The following is a 16,369-nucleotide window of genomic DNA, read 5'->3' as shown; positions in this document are numbered from 1 at the left end:
TTAATAAGAATTCTAGTGCTGGTTCAGGAAAAAAGAGGGCTGTCTAAACCTCCTCACGTTACAAACTTTGGTAGCAATTTTGCAAGCAAACAAAATGAAGAGATGTTCATGAATAATGTTGTTGCCAAATATTGTGCTAGGCAAAGTGCAAGTGATGGATTTGAAGGGATAGGGGGAACAGCACAATAGGAAAACTTGTTTGGCGATGTACAAACAACTGTTTCTAGACATCTGATCAAAAGGAGTGGTCTGAGTATTGAGCTGTTACAGTTTAATACAATTTTTTGTGCCAGTGTGTCTTTTGGCTCTACATGATTATAATTAATTACTTCACATTACACAAACTTTTCACATTTAAATAAATATGAAAAAAAAAATCTTCTTTACAGGATGCTTAACAATTTCTTTCCTCTCCTCCAAAGAGATCATAAGGAGCCACTTATTTTAGCTTATTGCACATATTTCTTTGACACCCCACACCAAACTAACTTTTCAAGGAAAAAATAGGATTACTACACAAAAATAAAGCTAGTTAATTCCTGTGGCTTGGCTTTACTATCTTACTAAGTTACCAAATTATTACAGGAGTGCTTTATATAGCAGAGGAGAAACTAAAGAGTAAAACTGATGGAAATTAAAGTAAGGAGAAAAAGTAGTAAGATGACAACTATACTCATAGGTTGCTATTTCTAAATTGGGAATTGCATATCTGGATGGGAACATTACAGATGTCCACGTGCTTCTCTGAAGGAAAACTGTTCCAAAGAATTCCACAACTGACTTGATTTTTACTTTCTAAGCTGTCTGAATTTACTTAAGCATTGTAAACAGTACGCTTACAGTTTATCCTACAAGATCTTAAGTCTCTTGGCAATACATTTTACTTAAAACTTTTTTCACACTCATATCACCCTTGTCATGACAATTACAAGGTAACAGCATGACCACACAAGTATCTTAAAACATTGCATGCAGAACCAAAATAACCTTTCAGAGCAAAATACTAAACCGCCTCTTTTGCTTACAGGAAACACATTTTAACAAATAAAGAATCACAAGCTTTACCATACCACATTTCAAGAACTGTTCCCTCTTATGTGCCAAAGGCAAAGCTATCCTGCTTTTCTCTGACAAAGAAGTACAAAGGTTCTTAACTAAGAAGGTTCAAATTTTTCCTAGCTAGGAAGCAGTAATACTATGTTATTATATTATATTATATTATCGTATAGTATTTATTATTATATTATTTATTATTATATAATAAATGTTAGCAACATTGCAGGCAATGGAGTAAAAAGACCATATAGGTGTGGAAAGGTAAAAGCATAATGACTGCAGAAATGAATAGGCAGTTTTGCACAGGTTAGTCCTGACCATTGTCTACCTTTAGTAAGATGAAAGAACTTTGAAAATAAAAGGGAACTAACACTTTTGCCTGAAAAAGGCTTCTCTAGCTGCCATCTACAGACACTGTTTAATTTATAACTTAATTTCACCTACTGATCTACATTATGTGAGAACACTTCAGGACTTCAAAAAGAATAAAAAAAGGAAGAAGGCTTGATCTCCCTCTAGCAGGGGGCATTGTCAAGTTTTCTCCTACGCAAAACAAACAACACAAAACATCACTTGTTTCTTTGAAGGTTCAGGTATTCCTGAAGACAACTGCAGTATCTGTTGACAATGAATAGATTTAAAGGGCAGTCAGAAGAAAACCCAGAAACTCCATCTCTTGCATACAATAATCATCAATAAGCCACTGCAGCAATGACATAGTAGGTTTTAAAGGGACCTACAAAATAGGCAAAACACACCTAGTATGGTGTGAGTAATTCGGGTCATTGTGGAGAACAATAACATCCTCTTCAAAAGGATTAAGACTGGCTTTACATTTCCCCAAATTAGCAACAGAATATGAGACAAAATAATTTACAACTCTAAAACCCAATCGTCTTATTGTTCTTATGTAAACACTGAAAAGCATGCCTTTCAAAAATCCCACAGCCTTCAAGCTGTTAAGAAAACCAAGTAACTATGTGAATGCCATTAAATCTCAAACAACCCGAACAACAGAACAGAACAGCACTAATACAGACAAACGATTATAAGAAATCACACAAAACACTTCCAAGAGCTATCTCAGTCAAAGCAAAATGATCACCCACCAACGCCTGATGAAGTTTCTGAATAGTGAGTTAAAATGGAGAAAATTAAGCAGAGCAAATCATGTACTACTGCACTTGCACTCCACTGGATACTTCTATGCATGATAAACCTCTCTCCCTGGAGCTGCTACTCCCTAAAGCTGTAATGAAGCAGCCCTTCAAACAACTCACTGCTCTGACCATGACTGACATGGACGCTGATGGCCTTTTCTTCCTTTTTGTAAAGACTTGTGTCTGCCTCTTCTAATACACAGAGATGGAGTTCAACTTTGGCCCCACTACGATTTGCAGGCTTTCCTGATATCCCGGGGTCATGTCCTTCATCTTTGTGCCTCTGCGTGCTTGGAAGGCAGAAGACTAGGTTGTAGAAAATGAGAGAATGAACTCAAGGGAGACACAATAAAGATCAAGTGGACGGATCTGCAAAGCTGTAAGCTGTGGAGGTGGGAACATAATCCAAGTACACACTTCTGTTTTTGTGAGGGGGGGACCTAACACCACAAGCTAAGACATTTTACGAAGCCAAGTCTCCAAACTTTAAAAATCACAAGAAAAGGAAAAAAAACACAAAATGAGGAAACAATACCTAACCTCACTTTTGAAAAGTGAATCTTGGCATTTTGATATATCACAAAGGCAAAAACTTCTCTTGTTGCAACTGCATCACCACACCACCTGAAATCCACTGCTCTTCAAACAGAACACATACTTCCTCTAACACAAGGAACTCCCAGAAGCCATATAAATTAGCAGTTGTCTTATGCCAGGAGGACCATGAGGGGCTCACACACTCCTCGGAAAGAAAATAAAGCAAGAATTCATTTTGCGCATTTTCTCTTCCCATGTGAAAGTGCTCCACTGTTTCCTAACTTTTATATACAGAATTCTGCAGGCTTCTACACCTATGCCCCCTTTGTTCCCCTGGGCTCAATCAGACCCTTATCCTCTTTCCTTTGCTCGCAGAGAAAAGAGAGATTGTTTAGCCCCTGGCTAACGTGTAAGCTGGCTCTCATGGCTTTCTAAAGCTGCGGGCTGAGACAGCAGCAAAACACTACCGTCAAGAACGCTCTTGGCTGAAGTGGGTCCCAACAAGAAGATTCTATATACAACAGTGCCATCTTCTGTTCCCTCAGGAAAACTGCTCTACTGAAACACGACGCTGGATTAAAGGGAAGGGGGGAAAAAAAGTAAAAAAGAAAAAAAGAGCCATAAACGGGGTCCAAGGGATAGCTGGGGGTAAAAAAAAAAAAAAAAAAAAACGCAGATCTGGTGCCTTCAGCTAGGATCAGAAGGGCAGTTCCCACGCCGATCTTAGTTTTGGTTCCAGGACCAGCTCACAGAAATCTTAACTACACCAGCAGAGGGCACTGCACTATAAGAGCATGCAAGGACAGAACAAGGAGGAATGGCTTTAAACTGAAAGAGGGAGATTTAGGTCAGATATAAGGCAGAAGTTCTTCCCTGCGAGGGTGGTGAGGCGCTGGCACTGGGCGCCCAGAGAAGCTGTGGCTGCCTCATCCCTGGCAGTGTTCAAGGCCAGGCTGGACGGGGCTTGGAGCAACCTGGTCTACTGGAAGGTGCCCCTGCCCATGGCAGGGGGTTGGAATTGATGATCTTTAAGGTCCTTTCCAACCCAAACCATTCTATGATTCTAAGTCTCCCACTATGACCTCCTTTTGGGAACAGAGCTATTAAACTCTAAGAAAACATACAAAAGAACCACTCAGATATGTATTATTTTTGCAGGCATGGCAAAAACTCTGGGCTCATGAATTTTTCATATTTGCTCAGTCTCAAAAAACAATACATTTTTTTTCCTTAAAGGCAATAAAGGTTGCTCAGTGCTAGCATATAATGTATTTTTCCAGCATGACCTGTAGAATGCATACAGACCCATTTACACATACTGACAGTCACTTATCAACACCATCTGGCAAGCTTTCTTGTATAGTCTCAACATTTCAGTTCATCATGCTAAATAAAAACCATAATGCTTCAGTATACACAGGATACTCGGTGTTTGAAGAGCACTTTAAAAGCCACATGCCAAGTTCTTATAAGAACACTCTCTGAAGTGATGTCAAAAATCTTATAAACAAAACACAGTATGAACATCTGTTCACCTGGTGCTTGGAAATAATATACAGAGACAAAGTAGGAACTGTTCGTACTCAGATCCTGGTTTTCAAATGTTAGCTTTCTGTCTCTGCAGAATTCTGTTGCTAAAAGCAAAGATTAAACAACTCATGGCTATATAATCATTCTGTAGCTTTAGTCTTCCTCATACCTTTTGCACCTAAAGTCTTCGGGATTAAACTGTATATTCATGATGCCATAACTGCTTTCATCGCCTCCCACAGGAACCAGGAGAGGTTTGGTATCCTCTTCCATATTTGTGAAAGTACCTCCTTCTTCTAGATTCTGTCCGTTACTCCGACCTAAAGAAAAGGAAATGAGACAACTACAGTTAAGCAAAATTGTCCCTGCTAGACATTTAACACTGGCAAAGTCCCACAGCTTCAGAAGCTCCTGGGGTGAAAAGCACCTTCAACTTGCCACTAGAGAATTCTCATTCCATAATGCAAACATCACAGAGCAATTACATTGGTAACAGTATTTTTTACAACACACTATCCCTTTAAGTAAAGTAGTCAATGTACAATCACGCTCCAAATCTCTCCTAGCACTACAACAGACAATATAAATTAAATGAATATGATAGATGCTGTTGCTTATATTGGGACTGAAACAAGTCTGTAAAAAGTGAGGCTCAAAATCCTTTGAGCTAACACAGCTAAGAATAAAGTCTACCATGTGCAAATTAACATGAAGTCTATTAATACATAGGTCTTATCTTCCTGTTTCCAAAGCATGGGACTCCTTTTCTTACTGCTCCTCTGTAAGACCAGTGTGATTTTTACAGGAGCTGTATTTCCAACTTGAAACAGTACAGCTGAGAACAATTTATCAGTTATTAGAGACTATTGTTTCACTAAATTACTTCAAACTTTGCAGCAGACATATATGTAGTTTTCCAGTGTATTTCCCAGAATAAAGATCAGATTATTGCAGTCTACCATGTACAGGCTCTTTGAATTAAAGGCAATGAATGGTTTAATAATGCATTACTAATAATGTCTTATATGCATTCAGAGCACTCCTGGCCAAACAATGGGGAGCAGATCGCTTTTAAGCTAATGGAATTCTACTTAAACTGAATTACAGTCCTCACATGGGACTAGCTATGGTCTTGTGTGCAGCTGAACAAACGTAATGGCTTTAACAGCTCTCATCCCCGCTACCTCCTTAAGAGTTTCTCAACCAGGACTCCTTCAAACAAAAATGGTAGAAGTATCTGCTCTTTCAGTGGGACTGTTTCCTGATGATTTAGAATGTTAAAGAGGCTGATGGAAATATAGATGACAACCAGAGCTGGCACAGGGTAAGGAAGGATCGCACTGGACATTTGAAATCTGGGGTGGCGATGTAAGAAGATAGATAGAAAGAATGAGGTGTGTGTGATCCTTCTGCATCCTCATAGAAATACACTGTACAAGCCCAGCCCCAGAAATTACATCAACCTAAGTTAAGCACCGACATGATTCTATCCATTCCTAGCTGCATGCTGCCAATCCTCTTAGCTCATCCTGCTAACGTCTCTGGGAAAAAAAAACCCAAACCAAACAAAAAACAAAAAAAATCAAAACCCAAACCAAACCAAAACCAGCAAAACAATCCAAACAAACCAGCAAAACACAAAGAATCTGAAGGAGAGGATGAACAAGGAAGCAAAGCTGTTACTTTTCAACCATGTCCACTCTGTGGGATTCAAACAATAGCTAAGGGAGGCATGGAAAAATACTGAAGGAGCATGCAGCGAGGACTGCAGAAGCACTAAGATTATCTCACCCCGCTGAGGAAGCACATTTTAGAGGACAGGCACTAGCTTCTGCTTTCCTCTCCCTCCCCATCCCCTGGTGTGCTGAGCGCTGGTAAGGGATCTCTGCTCTCATCACTCTGTCCTGCATCTTTGCAACTCAGAGTTTAAATCACGCTTTCGATTTAGCCATAAAAACGCAAATGAAAATTTAAATTCATAATGGCTAAACTGAAATAGAAAATTAATTCAAAACCCAAACACTTGGAAGTGGTTTTAGTCAGAATTTTCCAAAAGACTGTGGTACTGACATCCTGTCCTTTCACAGCCCCTGGTTTACAGCACAAACTAAGTAGGCATCAAATGGTAATTTAAGATACTGCTTTAAATACACCCCTTCCGTAAAACCTGTTGTAAACAACATATTTGTGCTTTACAAATCAATCTGGCAGATGCAGGCAACATCGATCACCAGTTTGATTTTCTCTGTGCTATGGCTACAAAGAACCCAGACATTTTACAATATTTCATAAAGAAAAAACAAAAAATCATTCTTAAACATGGCATACACTAAGTTTGGCTTGACATCATGATTTGGAGCTTACAGAGTTGTTGCTTACAGACTCTTTAGGGTTTACTTAAAAGCGCCATTAGCAACAACAATTTGTTTTTTAAGTGCTTGTTGTTGAGAACAGACAGGTGAAGCTTATGGCCAGCAAATTGATTACTTTACAAATAGATGCAGCTATCACACATGTTGCAGCTGGAGCCAGTATAGCCTGAAAGACAACTGTAAGCAGAAGAGCAAAATGAAGAATGAACCTGATTAACCTTTCTTTTATCTAATTTCCACCCCTTCTGGCTGGATTGTGCTCTCAATAAATTAATTTTTAATACATGGGATGGAGCCAGTTGTGCTATCTGAACTCACTGCCTAACACAACAATAACCTCTTCTCAACTGCTTACTTTCCTAGTGTCCTAATTACCTAAAGTTTTTATACTGGGTATCTGACCTATTTTCACCTCATTCTAGAGGTTTCTTTTTTAAAAAAATGTGATATTACATGCAGTATTCTCTATATGGTCTTAAAAGCCTATAATCAGGACTGAGATGTCAAACATGAAGAATTCATGTCAAAAATCAAAGTTGCTTGACACACCTCATTCTGTTTGTGTACTGTATGAGACACCATGATTAGAGTTAGCATGAGGCTATTGTAGCATTCAGAGGATTGCTATGGATCTCTGGGAATTAACATAGGGCTGCTTGGAAATGGAGAAAGCTGTTTTAAGGATACCTGACTCATTTGCTGTCAAACTGGATTTTCCTGCAAGTGTGAAAGAGGTTCCTGCTAGCTGTAGTGTACCTGGAGTTGGTGACATGAATTCATGGCACTTTGTCTCTGGCAGTGCCGAGTTAAAAGCATTGCTGTTCCCTGCTGTTTAATCTCTCAGTCTTTCGTCCCCTAGATACATTGTGAAATTGCCTTTTACATAAAACTTAGCTGTGACTCATACTACGCACTGCAAAAACGTCCAAGAGGACTAGTTAGGGTTTGCTGAGCAGCAGATAAGGCAGATCAGTCTCACACAAAAGTGAACTGAACACTATCACTCTGCTGCTCTGACAAAACATTTCTCATTCTAAGAAATGTCCAGCTTGAGAAAAACAATGTTCTGATAACTATTTCTAATCGATACCATAATTTGTATCTACCAAGATGACTAAGATTACCTAGGAAATTTTAATTTTCATTAAACTTAGCTAAGTTTAATGCTCCAATCTTTGAATACTCCAACTTTGTAACCTCCAGCCTTTTAAATACAAGTTTGTGTGTTTAATTATCCTTGTACAGATACTGGGTTCGCTTTGTAAGGTATTTGGTAATGAATGAGAAATACGCATTTTCTCCCCAACAATTCCGCCTTATATTCTTCTCTAAAAATCCTTCTTGTCTCTCTCAGGTCCTCTGCTATTTGCTTGTCACCATTCTCTCTGCATATTCTCTTTTTTCACCTCCAGGGACCTGCTTTCTGTCCTCCTGTGGCACAAGCATCCTGTCTCTCAACTTTCTCCAGTGACAGCAGAGATGAAGATCAGAGAGAGTGCTAACTGCATTCTCCTACAACTAAAATCTTCCTGATGAAGCAGGAACAAAGGAAGAAATTTTACGTTTTCCCCTACAGCATGCTGTAGGGGAGACTAAGAGGAAAACACTGTGAGAGTGTTTTCTCTGCACCCATATTTCTTTTCCTTTCCAACTCAGCTTTGGTGAGGAAAGTGTTCGGTTTTGCTTGTGAAACACGTAACCTATCATGTAACTGATGCAACTAAGCCCTCCAAGCTTTTGACTCCATGGAGGCAATACTCTGGCTTTGCTACCCCCATAAAAGTCAGTGTTAAGTGCTGTTGAAAACATATCCCTGAACTTTCATGGCTTTATCCAGTACAGTTATTAAGAAAAAAACATAGATCTTCCACAACAGCTGTTATAAAGGAAATACATTCTGGACATACCTTTGTAGTACCAAAACCCCCACAAAATGGGAGCAACATTGACACTAGCATCTTTCAGGAACTACTGTACACTGCCTTAAAGCACACTTTCACTTAAGAAGGAATGGCTACATCTATAAGGAAAACTTTAAATATTCTTCCAGATATAAAAAAAATCTGTCAAAGCTGCTAGCATGCTAAAGTAAGTTTGGGATTCTGTTCTGGGCAAGGGCTTAAAACAGGAGGTACTTTTTCCAATCATATGCTATCAATACAGTCCTAATCATCATTAATATCTAATCAGCTACATATTCAAACATCATTAATGTCAAGGTATCTTTCAATGATCCGAAGTCTGCACAGACTTTAAATCTTGCTGTCCCTTTTCTTTGCAGGATATAATTACACAGATTGCTGTGGTGAAGCTCAATATGCCCTCTCATCCCATTTTTAATTCTCCTACATACATCTGAAGCACTGTACCAGAAGGGCAGCAAAAGAGAACGAATAGATGAGAATTCAATAATGCAGGTTTTCTGCTGCTGGTTATAAACTATGAAGCAATACCTAGAGGTACACAAGTTACCCTTTCCAGTCCCACTCTGGGTTACACTCCACATGGTTTTCAGACGGTAATCTAAACAGGGCTAGACCTTCATTAATCCTCGCTGGCTTGCCCCTATGAGTTTCTACTTTGACTGCCCTCAGGTTCTCTCCCTGTCTCCTGTTACAAAGTCTGAAAAGCTTCAAGGAGTGAAGATCGGTGGGTGAAGACCCAGCAGATTCAGAAAACTCATTCTAGCCTGGTGGTTGTGCTGGTCTTCTGCGATCTGGTCTTCTTTGTACTGGATAATGAAACCATACTACAGTTTGCTTGCACTGTGAATCAAACAATGGTGGCTTACAGCTCAGCCACAAATGTGTATGCCAATGCTTTAAGATGAGACACGCACCTTGACAGATCAGAGCTACAGTGCAGGCCACGCAAGAGGGTTACCAAACAGGTTTACCCCACACCAGGAACAAAACTGTGCTCAGTATGTCAGTCATGCTAGTCATCCCACAAGCACAGACTGTGCTTTACTGGTTTGTAGGTCTCCTATTTATCAGAGAACCTTCCCTGAGGGCAGGGGGAGGAAGGCAGAGGAGCACTACCAACACAGCCATGGCTATCTGTGCAGTTGGACATGGTGCTGGAAAAACAGCAGCTGGACCTCTGAGAACTGGAGGACATGGACCTCCATGTCACTAGAGCTGAAGCTGAGGCACAGACAGCAGTGGTTCTATAATGATTTCCCTGTGTAGAAGGAGACTCTGTGGACCAGCCATTACAGATAAAGCCAGAGCTCTTAATTTGGAAGTCACGCACCTTAGAATAAATGAATACAGAACTTAGTCACCTATAACTTGTTACTTTTCAACCTGTTGCAGTCTTAAATTGATAGTGATTTTGCCACCAAATGCTGTTCTTATGCTTATTTGCAGCAGTTGTTTTCTTTTCACATTTCCAGTGTTTCTTAAAAGGATTGCTCCCAATCAATTGGATTACACAAATAAAATGAGACAATTTAAACTGTGGGCACATTTTGTTTCATTTCTTATTTAAAGTCACTACTCCTAACTCCCCACCTCATACTTGTGGTTTAAATACAAGAACCCATTTAGCTCAAAAAAGGAAAACTATTTTTAAAAATGCTACTTGGTGTGACCTGGTCTTCTCTTAAATTTTCAGGTGAATGCATGAAGAAAGCTCAGGGCATAAACCTCAAACTGCGGGATGTGCGTGTATAAATTGTGAGAAATAAGCAAGGCCTACACTGAATGAGAAGAACTTTAAAGCAGGACAGTGGACTTCCTTGGTTCCTCTTTTGGGGCAGTGCATCCTCCACCATAAGAGACTGAAGAATGCTTGTCCTAAGAGCAGTATCTTGGGACAGCATGCCACTCGTTAGCTTGTCCATACATCCCTACAACTGTGTGGTGAAGATTATTAAAACTGTATAAGCAATGTAAGTTAGTAACTTTTTTGGGGAAAAAGCCTCTTGAATATACAAGCTGAACCACTCTTGAGCTTCTGCACACCTCAGAGTGCACCACTGGTTATGTGGTTGCTGCCAGAATCTGAGTAAAATTAGGAAATGGAACATTGATTTGTCTCCAAGAGACAAATATTATTTGTATATAATTTTTTTTTTTTTGGTGGAGACTGTAAAGAAATTCTTGCAGGAACAAGAAGTTATCACCTTAGGGGTTAATTTACATTTTTAACACCATTCTGGTTTTAGGTCGTTGGGTCCACAGGCCCGTTAAATCCGATGTAAGCTACTCCCCGATTTATGGGTCACCCGAGGAGCTGTCACGCCGTTTCTGCACATCGGACAGCGCTCTGGCGTTCTGTTCGGTTTCCCTCGTTACAAGCGCACCAGGCAGGGTGTCACCAGGCTCTGCGGCCCGCGCCGCTCCTCCCGTCCCCCTCCTCCCCGCAGACCCAGCGCCTCGACGGCAGGGCGTCTCGGAGGGAGGCAGCCTCGGCTCGGCCGCCACCGCTCAAGGGGCCCAACACGCCGGCGCAAGCTGCGCTCCGGCCAGAGCGGGCGAGGCAGCGGTACCCGTCGTCTCCCTGCAGCCCGCGACCCCAGGGCCCCGCCGAGCCGCCCTTCCCTTCCCGCCCCGCGGCCGGGCCCGAGGGCGCTGCCGGCCGGCGCCACACGTCCAGACGCGACTGCTCTACCTGCGGCAGCGACACCGCCTGGCTCCGCGTAGTCTCCGGCAGCCCCGCGCTCCCGCGGCGGCAGCAGGAGGCGCCGGGCCGGGCCGGGCCGGGCCGGGCCGGTAGCGCTGAGCGGGCCGCGCGGCTCCCGAGGGCGGCCCGGCTGAGGAAGCCGCGCGCTACCGAGCGCAGGACTACGCGTCCCAGAGAGCCGCGCGCGGGGCGGGGCCGCGCTCCCGGCGCCGTGTCGGGACGGGGGGGCCCTGCGGGGTCAGTACCTGCGGTAACGCAAACCCCAAACGTGGGAGCTGGTGGCGGCGGCTGCTGCCCCCCTCTGCTCCGCCGTATGCACGGTGTCCGCCTGGGCGGCCGAGTGCACCGGTGTGCAGGCGCTGGGCTTCCTTCATGTGAGGTACTCGTGCTCCGTGCCTGGCCCAGTTCTCAGTGGGGCCGTTACGGTACAGACAAGCGTTTACCGAATAGCCACGAAGAAAAGATTCACATTTGGTGGTGATGGTGGATGAGGTGCCTCTCACCCGTTTGTTTCCATGCCTCCTTGGTCAGCGTGTTGACGAGTGTGGGCCTGATCCTTGCCAAGGCAAACCACGGTGGCTTTAACGTGACTGGCTGAGCACCTCTGTGGGGAGTGACGTGTCCCAAGTCTCCTGACCTGCTCAGGGAGGTTTGCAACCCTTGCTGAGCACAGGAGAGGTCAGCAGGCGAGACACCCGGAACACCAGCCAGCCAATGCAGCTTAGAAGTTTACTACTTAGGTCTTTTGGTCCTAGGACATGTTCCCAACACGTCCTTTTCATAGTTGAAACTCTGGTTAAAGTCAAATTCTTGGGATATTTATAGCTCATGCTGGGGAAAAACTGCTGAATTGCACACAGTTACAAAACAAGCTAGACACAAATCACAAACTGTACTTTCTGTTCTGAGTGCAGCCCAAAACAGATCATGTGGCCACCCATGGAGCTGATCGTGCAAGAAAACTGCTGCGTAATTGAATTTCAGGCTGTGGATAGCAGTGAGGCAGCAGGCATGACCACTACCCGTCATCATGAAACTCAGCTCCACACAAGCTCAGGTGGACCAAAACTCTTGCTACTGTGTAGACCAGCAAACTTACTCTTGTCTTTTGCTTCTCAGCCACTCTTTGGGGCCAGGCATACCTTGCTCCTCCCAGACGTGTCAAGATTTTGGTCAATGAGTGAGGAAGTCCATGCACCTGCTACCACATGCATTTGAAATGCAGTGTTAACACCGCATGCAGTAGAGATACATGAACAATTGGTTATTTTTGGTTTACAAGCATCTAGTCTTACTCCTGCAGGCCTATCGTGTGTCCTGTGCTAGACGTAGGTAGTTACTACTACAGGAGATAGATGACCTGCATTTCTTTTCATTCTTGGTCACCAACTGTAGTCCTCAAGGTACGCTTAATACAAATGTTCTACTATAAGAATCTCGAGCAAGGCAAACAGAAATGTAGAGAGTCCTCCTGCTCCCTCACAAAAACTGCTGCCAGCACCCGTCTTTACAAAAGTTGCTGCCCTGCAGTGTTTGTGTTGTGGCTTTCTGTTCTGAGGACACATTACCTTCCAGGCAAAAAGTGTCTCTTGCTACATGCCTGGGCAGTGTTTAGAAAAATGGGAGCCTAAATTCACTGAGGACCTCTTGGTAAATCTATATGACAAAAAGAGTATTAAATCCAGCCCTTCAAAAACTTTCCACCTCACACTATGGTGAATCTTCTTTTGATTTAGCCTTAAGGCATACTTTGCTCTGTACTTGCAGGTGTAAGATAATTGTAAAACGCACAAATTCAAAAAATTGAGGCATTGTAGAACATTATAGTGGATGAATGCTTTCCCCATCATTGCAAATAGAGGCATGATCACATGGCTAACAAACTTAGTGGGCTTTGCATTTTGTTACAGATTACTCTAGATTTCCTTCTGAAAAATACAGATAATACATCAGGATAGCATTTAGGATGTAGAAACTGTGTTACACTCAAAATCTTGTTTGTTGTCAAAGAGAAAGCACACCTTATATATAAAGAAAGCCAAGAATTTGTTGTTAGTATAACTGAAATCCCAAGAGTCTACTCATTATTAGTCCAGCTGTAATTGTTACACGAAAAGAAAGAAGAAAATAGTTTATGCATACACTTACTTTCTGCCTCTTTCCTGTGTTATGCTCACCCTTCGGCTGCTCAGGGTCCTGAGGCTGGTGGTTTCATTCTTGGGCGGTGGTGTGAGGAGAAGACGTTACGTCACGTTGTCAGCATCTGGAGCCCTTCCCTGGGAGGAGTATGATGTCTGCATTGCTGGTTTCTTCTTCCTCACTCAAGGAAGTTACACTCACACATCAGGTTATTTTTGTAAGTTTTTGTAATGTACTTTTACATCTTTTTCTGGTGATCTTCAGCTCCAGGTTACTAGTTTGTTCTCTTTTGCCTCTAGATGACTCTGCTTGAGTGTGGCTGGGTGGACAACATGACCTCAGGGGTAGTCAGTAAACATCTTGTGCCCTGCCACCATGGTTTACATCAAAAAGTTAGCAGCCTTAGGCAAAAAAAAAAAAAAAAAAAAAAAAAAAAAAAGTTGTAACTTCCTGAAGAATCTTCTGAATTGAACAAATTAGTTAGATTTTCCATGTGATTTCTTGACATTCACAAAATTTCATCATCTGGCTTCTCCTGAAGGAGTGGGAAGTAATTTGGAGGCAGTAGACAGTGTCCCGCAATGAGCAGAATCAAAGGAACAGAGGAAGAAAATAAGAACTCCCCAAGTTCATCTACAAGATTGTGACACCTGGTTGTACTTAAAACGAACTAAGAGATCACCCACCAGTTCTTACAGCTCTGCCACCATGTCTGCATTCATAGTCATTCCCTATGCCTACCTTTTAAAGTATTAGAGTTAGGCAGTGCTGAACGTGAAGTCCTGCTGGCATAGCTGAGGGCATGGTAGCCTCTTGGTGGAAAGGAGGATGAACTATTTGAAAGCTCTCGGCGTGGCTTATGTGTACCAGAGTAGCACATCTGCCATCAACCATCTATCCTCAGGAGAGCAGATGTACTGCTCTTTTTCTTTATAGATGTCCAAAAGAGAGTTTCAGTGCAATGAAAACAGAAGCTGTTCTGGCTCATGAAACAGCCTACCCTGTTTTCTTTTTTAGGCAAAAAGTAAGATGGTGTGTTACAGAGCTAGAGCAGTGGATAAAATTCTCACGAGCTCCCTGCTAGTTCTAGATGCTGCTTCAGGAGCTTCGAAACAGCTTAATGCTCTTCCCACAGAGAGGTGAGTTCCTCATCCTTGGACATTGTGCATCTTACTGATAACTTACTGAAATCTAGTAACTCCAAGCACTTAACTTTGCTACCTTCACTAAGCACAGCCTCATCTCCAGTGGTGCAGGTTTAAGCTCATTGTGAAACAGAGAAGCTAGCTCCCAAGTCTCTTGGCTGCTTCACATTCTGAGCACAAACATGTCCTGTTCTGATGTTCCTGAAAAACAAGCAGCTCTAAAGGGTAAGGCTCAGCTGAGCATGAGAAAGGTGAAAATAACAGAACTTTAATTCAGAGACCACTCTAAAGTAACCTCCATCTGCTGCAGCAATTTGCCTTATTGTTGCCCTAAGCCTCTACTAGACACTGAGAAGTTCACTGCAGAATTACAGATCTGGTGTCGCTTCTCTGCAACAGAAGATATGAAAGATCTTAAAACGTGCACACAGTTTTTCAAGTAGATTTTCTGACAAGGCAAATCTGTTGAACATGGTGGGGCAGGCCAATGAGCATCACATTTATGGAATGCTTTACACTTCCTGTATGATTTTCAGAATAAGCACTGCTGTATTATTTCACAGGATGAAAAAAGGTGCAGAGAACACGTACACTCAGAAACCCAAGTAGCTCAGAAACACAAGTGGAAGGGACAGAGTACTTTTATTCTGCAATTTTTAAAAGAGGCATTGAATGGATACAAGTCCTGTCTCTGTTCTCCTGCACTTCAACATAAAACTCTTGAGCCAGGAATTTAGCCCTGTCTTTTCTCTACCAAGTCTGGCATAACAAAAAACTGTGGGAAAAGGATAGTGTTCTTTTTGTTTGTTTATAATAAATATATAGCCTGTTTAACCTAATTAAACAGGTGGGGTTTGTTGTTTTGTGATTTTTTTCCTGTTTTTTTTCCTTTTTTTTTTTTTTTGGGGGGGGGTGTTGTTGGGGTTTCTTTGGTGTTTTTTTTTTTCTTCCTCTCTAGCAGAGGTATGGCCTGTTAGCTGTTATGCTTCTGCTGGAAACTTTTGTTTCTAGGAGAACGATTAATGTCTGAGTTGCAGTTCTGCCAAACAGTAGGTTTCACAGAATCATAGGCTTGGTTGTAAAGGACCTTAAGATCACCTAGTTCCAACCCCCCTGCCATGGGCAGGGACACCTCATATTAGACCATGTTTCCCAAAGACTCCCTCTAACCTGGCCTTGAACACCGCCAGGGACAGAGCATTTACCACTTCCTTGGGCAACCTGTGCCTGTGTCTCACCACTCTCACAGGGATGAACTTCTCCCTTATATCTGACCTAAATCTCCCCTGTTGAAGTTTGAACCCGTTTCCCCTTGTCCTGTCACTAAAGTCCCTGATTAAGAGTCCCTCCCCAGCATCCTTGTAGGCCCCCTTCAGATACTGGAAGGCTTCTCTGAGGTCTCCACACAGCTTCTCTTCTCCAGGCTGAACAGCCCCAACTTTCTCAGCCTGTCTTTATACGGGAGGTGCTCCAACCCCTGATCATCCTCGTGGGCCTCCTCTGGACTTGCTCCAACAGCTCCATGTCCTTATTTTGAGGACACCAGAAGAGCAGAGAGTGCTCCGAGTGATGTTTGTGAAGTAAAAAGCACACTTGAGGTTATCATGAAGAAATTAGGGGATATTCAGATGCGCAGGGAGCCAAGCACGCCCCTCGGATCCACCCAGATGCTGAGAACGGGCACTGAGTTCCTGCGCTGCCGCCCCCCTCCACAAGCCCCGGCAGTACCCCTGCGCCACGCGCGGCCCCTCGCCCCCGCGGCGCACGGCTCCTCCGCCGGGGGCAGCCCGCGGGGACGCGC

The 16,369-nt window shown here is 42.8% G+C and overlaps 1 protein-coding gene across 11 annotated transcripts in view; it reads right to left on the bottom strand.

Annotated features, from left to right (window-relative positions):
• SLC38A9 (solute carrier family 38 member 9) overlaps window positions 1-13,456 on the bottom strand; it is a 64,894-nt gene extending 51,438 nt beyond the window's left edge. For 7 of the 11 annotated variants that reach the window (XM_030470977.1, XM_030470980.1, XM_030470978.1 and 4 more), the window contains exons 1-2: window positions 11,273-11,374; window positions 4,453-4,603 (exon numbers count right to left, since the gene is read on the bottom strand). In XM_030470977.1, coding sequence (XP_030326837.1) covers window positions 4,453-4,556 — 104 coding nt within the window. In that variant the 5' untranslated portion in view covers window positions 4,557-4,603; window positions 11,273-11,374. Of the gene's footprint in view, window positions 1-4,452; window positions 4,604-11,270; window positions 11,375-11,529; window positions 11,761-11,787; window positions 11,863-13,432 lie in introns of those variants that run through there. The other 4 variants (XM_030470976.1, XM_030470975.1, XM_030470974.1 and 1 more) reach the window with 4 other exon arrangements.
• Window positions 13,457-16,369: the final 2,913 nt, after the last annotated feature.

This window comes from Strigops habroptila, chromosome Z (assembly GCF_004027225.2).
Source record: "Strigops habroptila isolate Jane chromosome Z, bStrHab1.2.pri, whole genome shotgun sequence".
In the NCBI taxonomy this organism is placed as follows: domain Eukaryota; kingdom Metazoa; phylum Chordata; class Aves; order Psittaciformes; family Psittacidae; genus Strigops; species Strigops habroptila.
The sequence above is the reverse complement of the archived record's forward strand: the minus strand, read 5'-3'. Positions and strand labels throughout refer to the sequence as shown.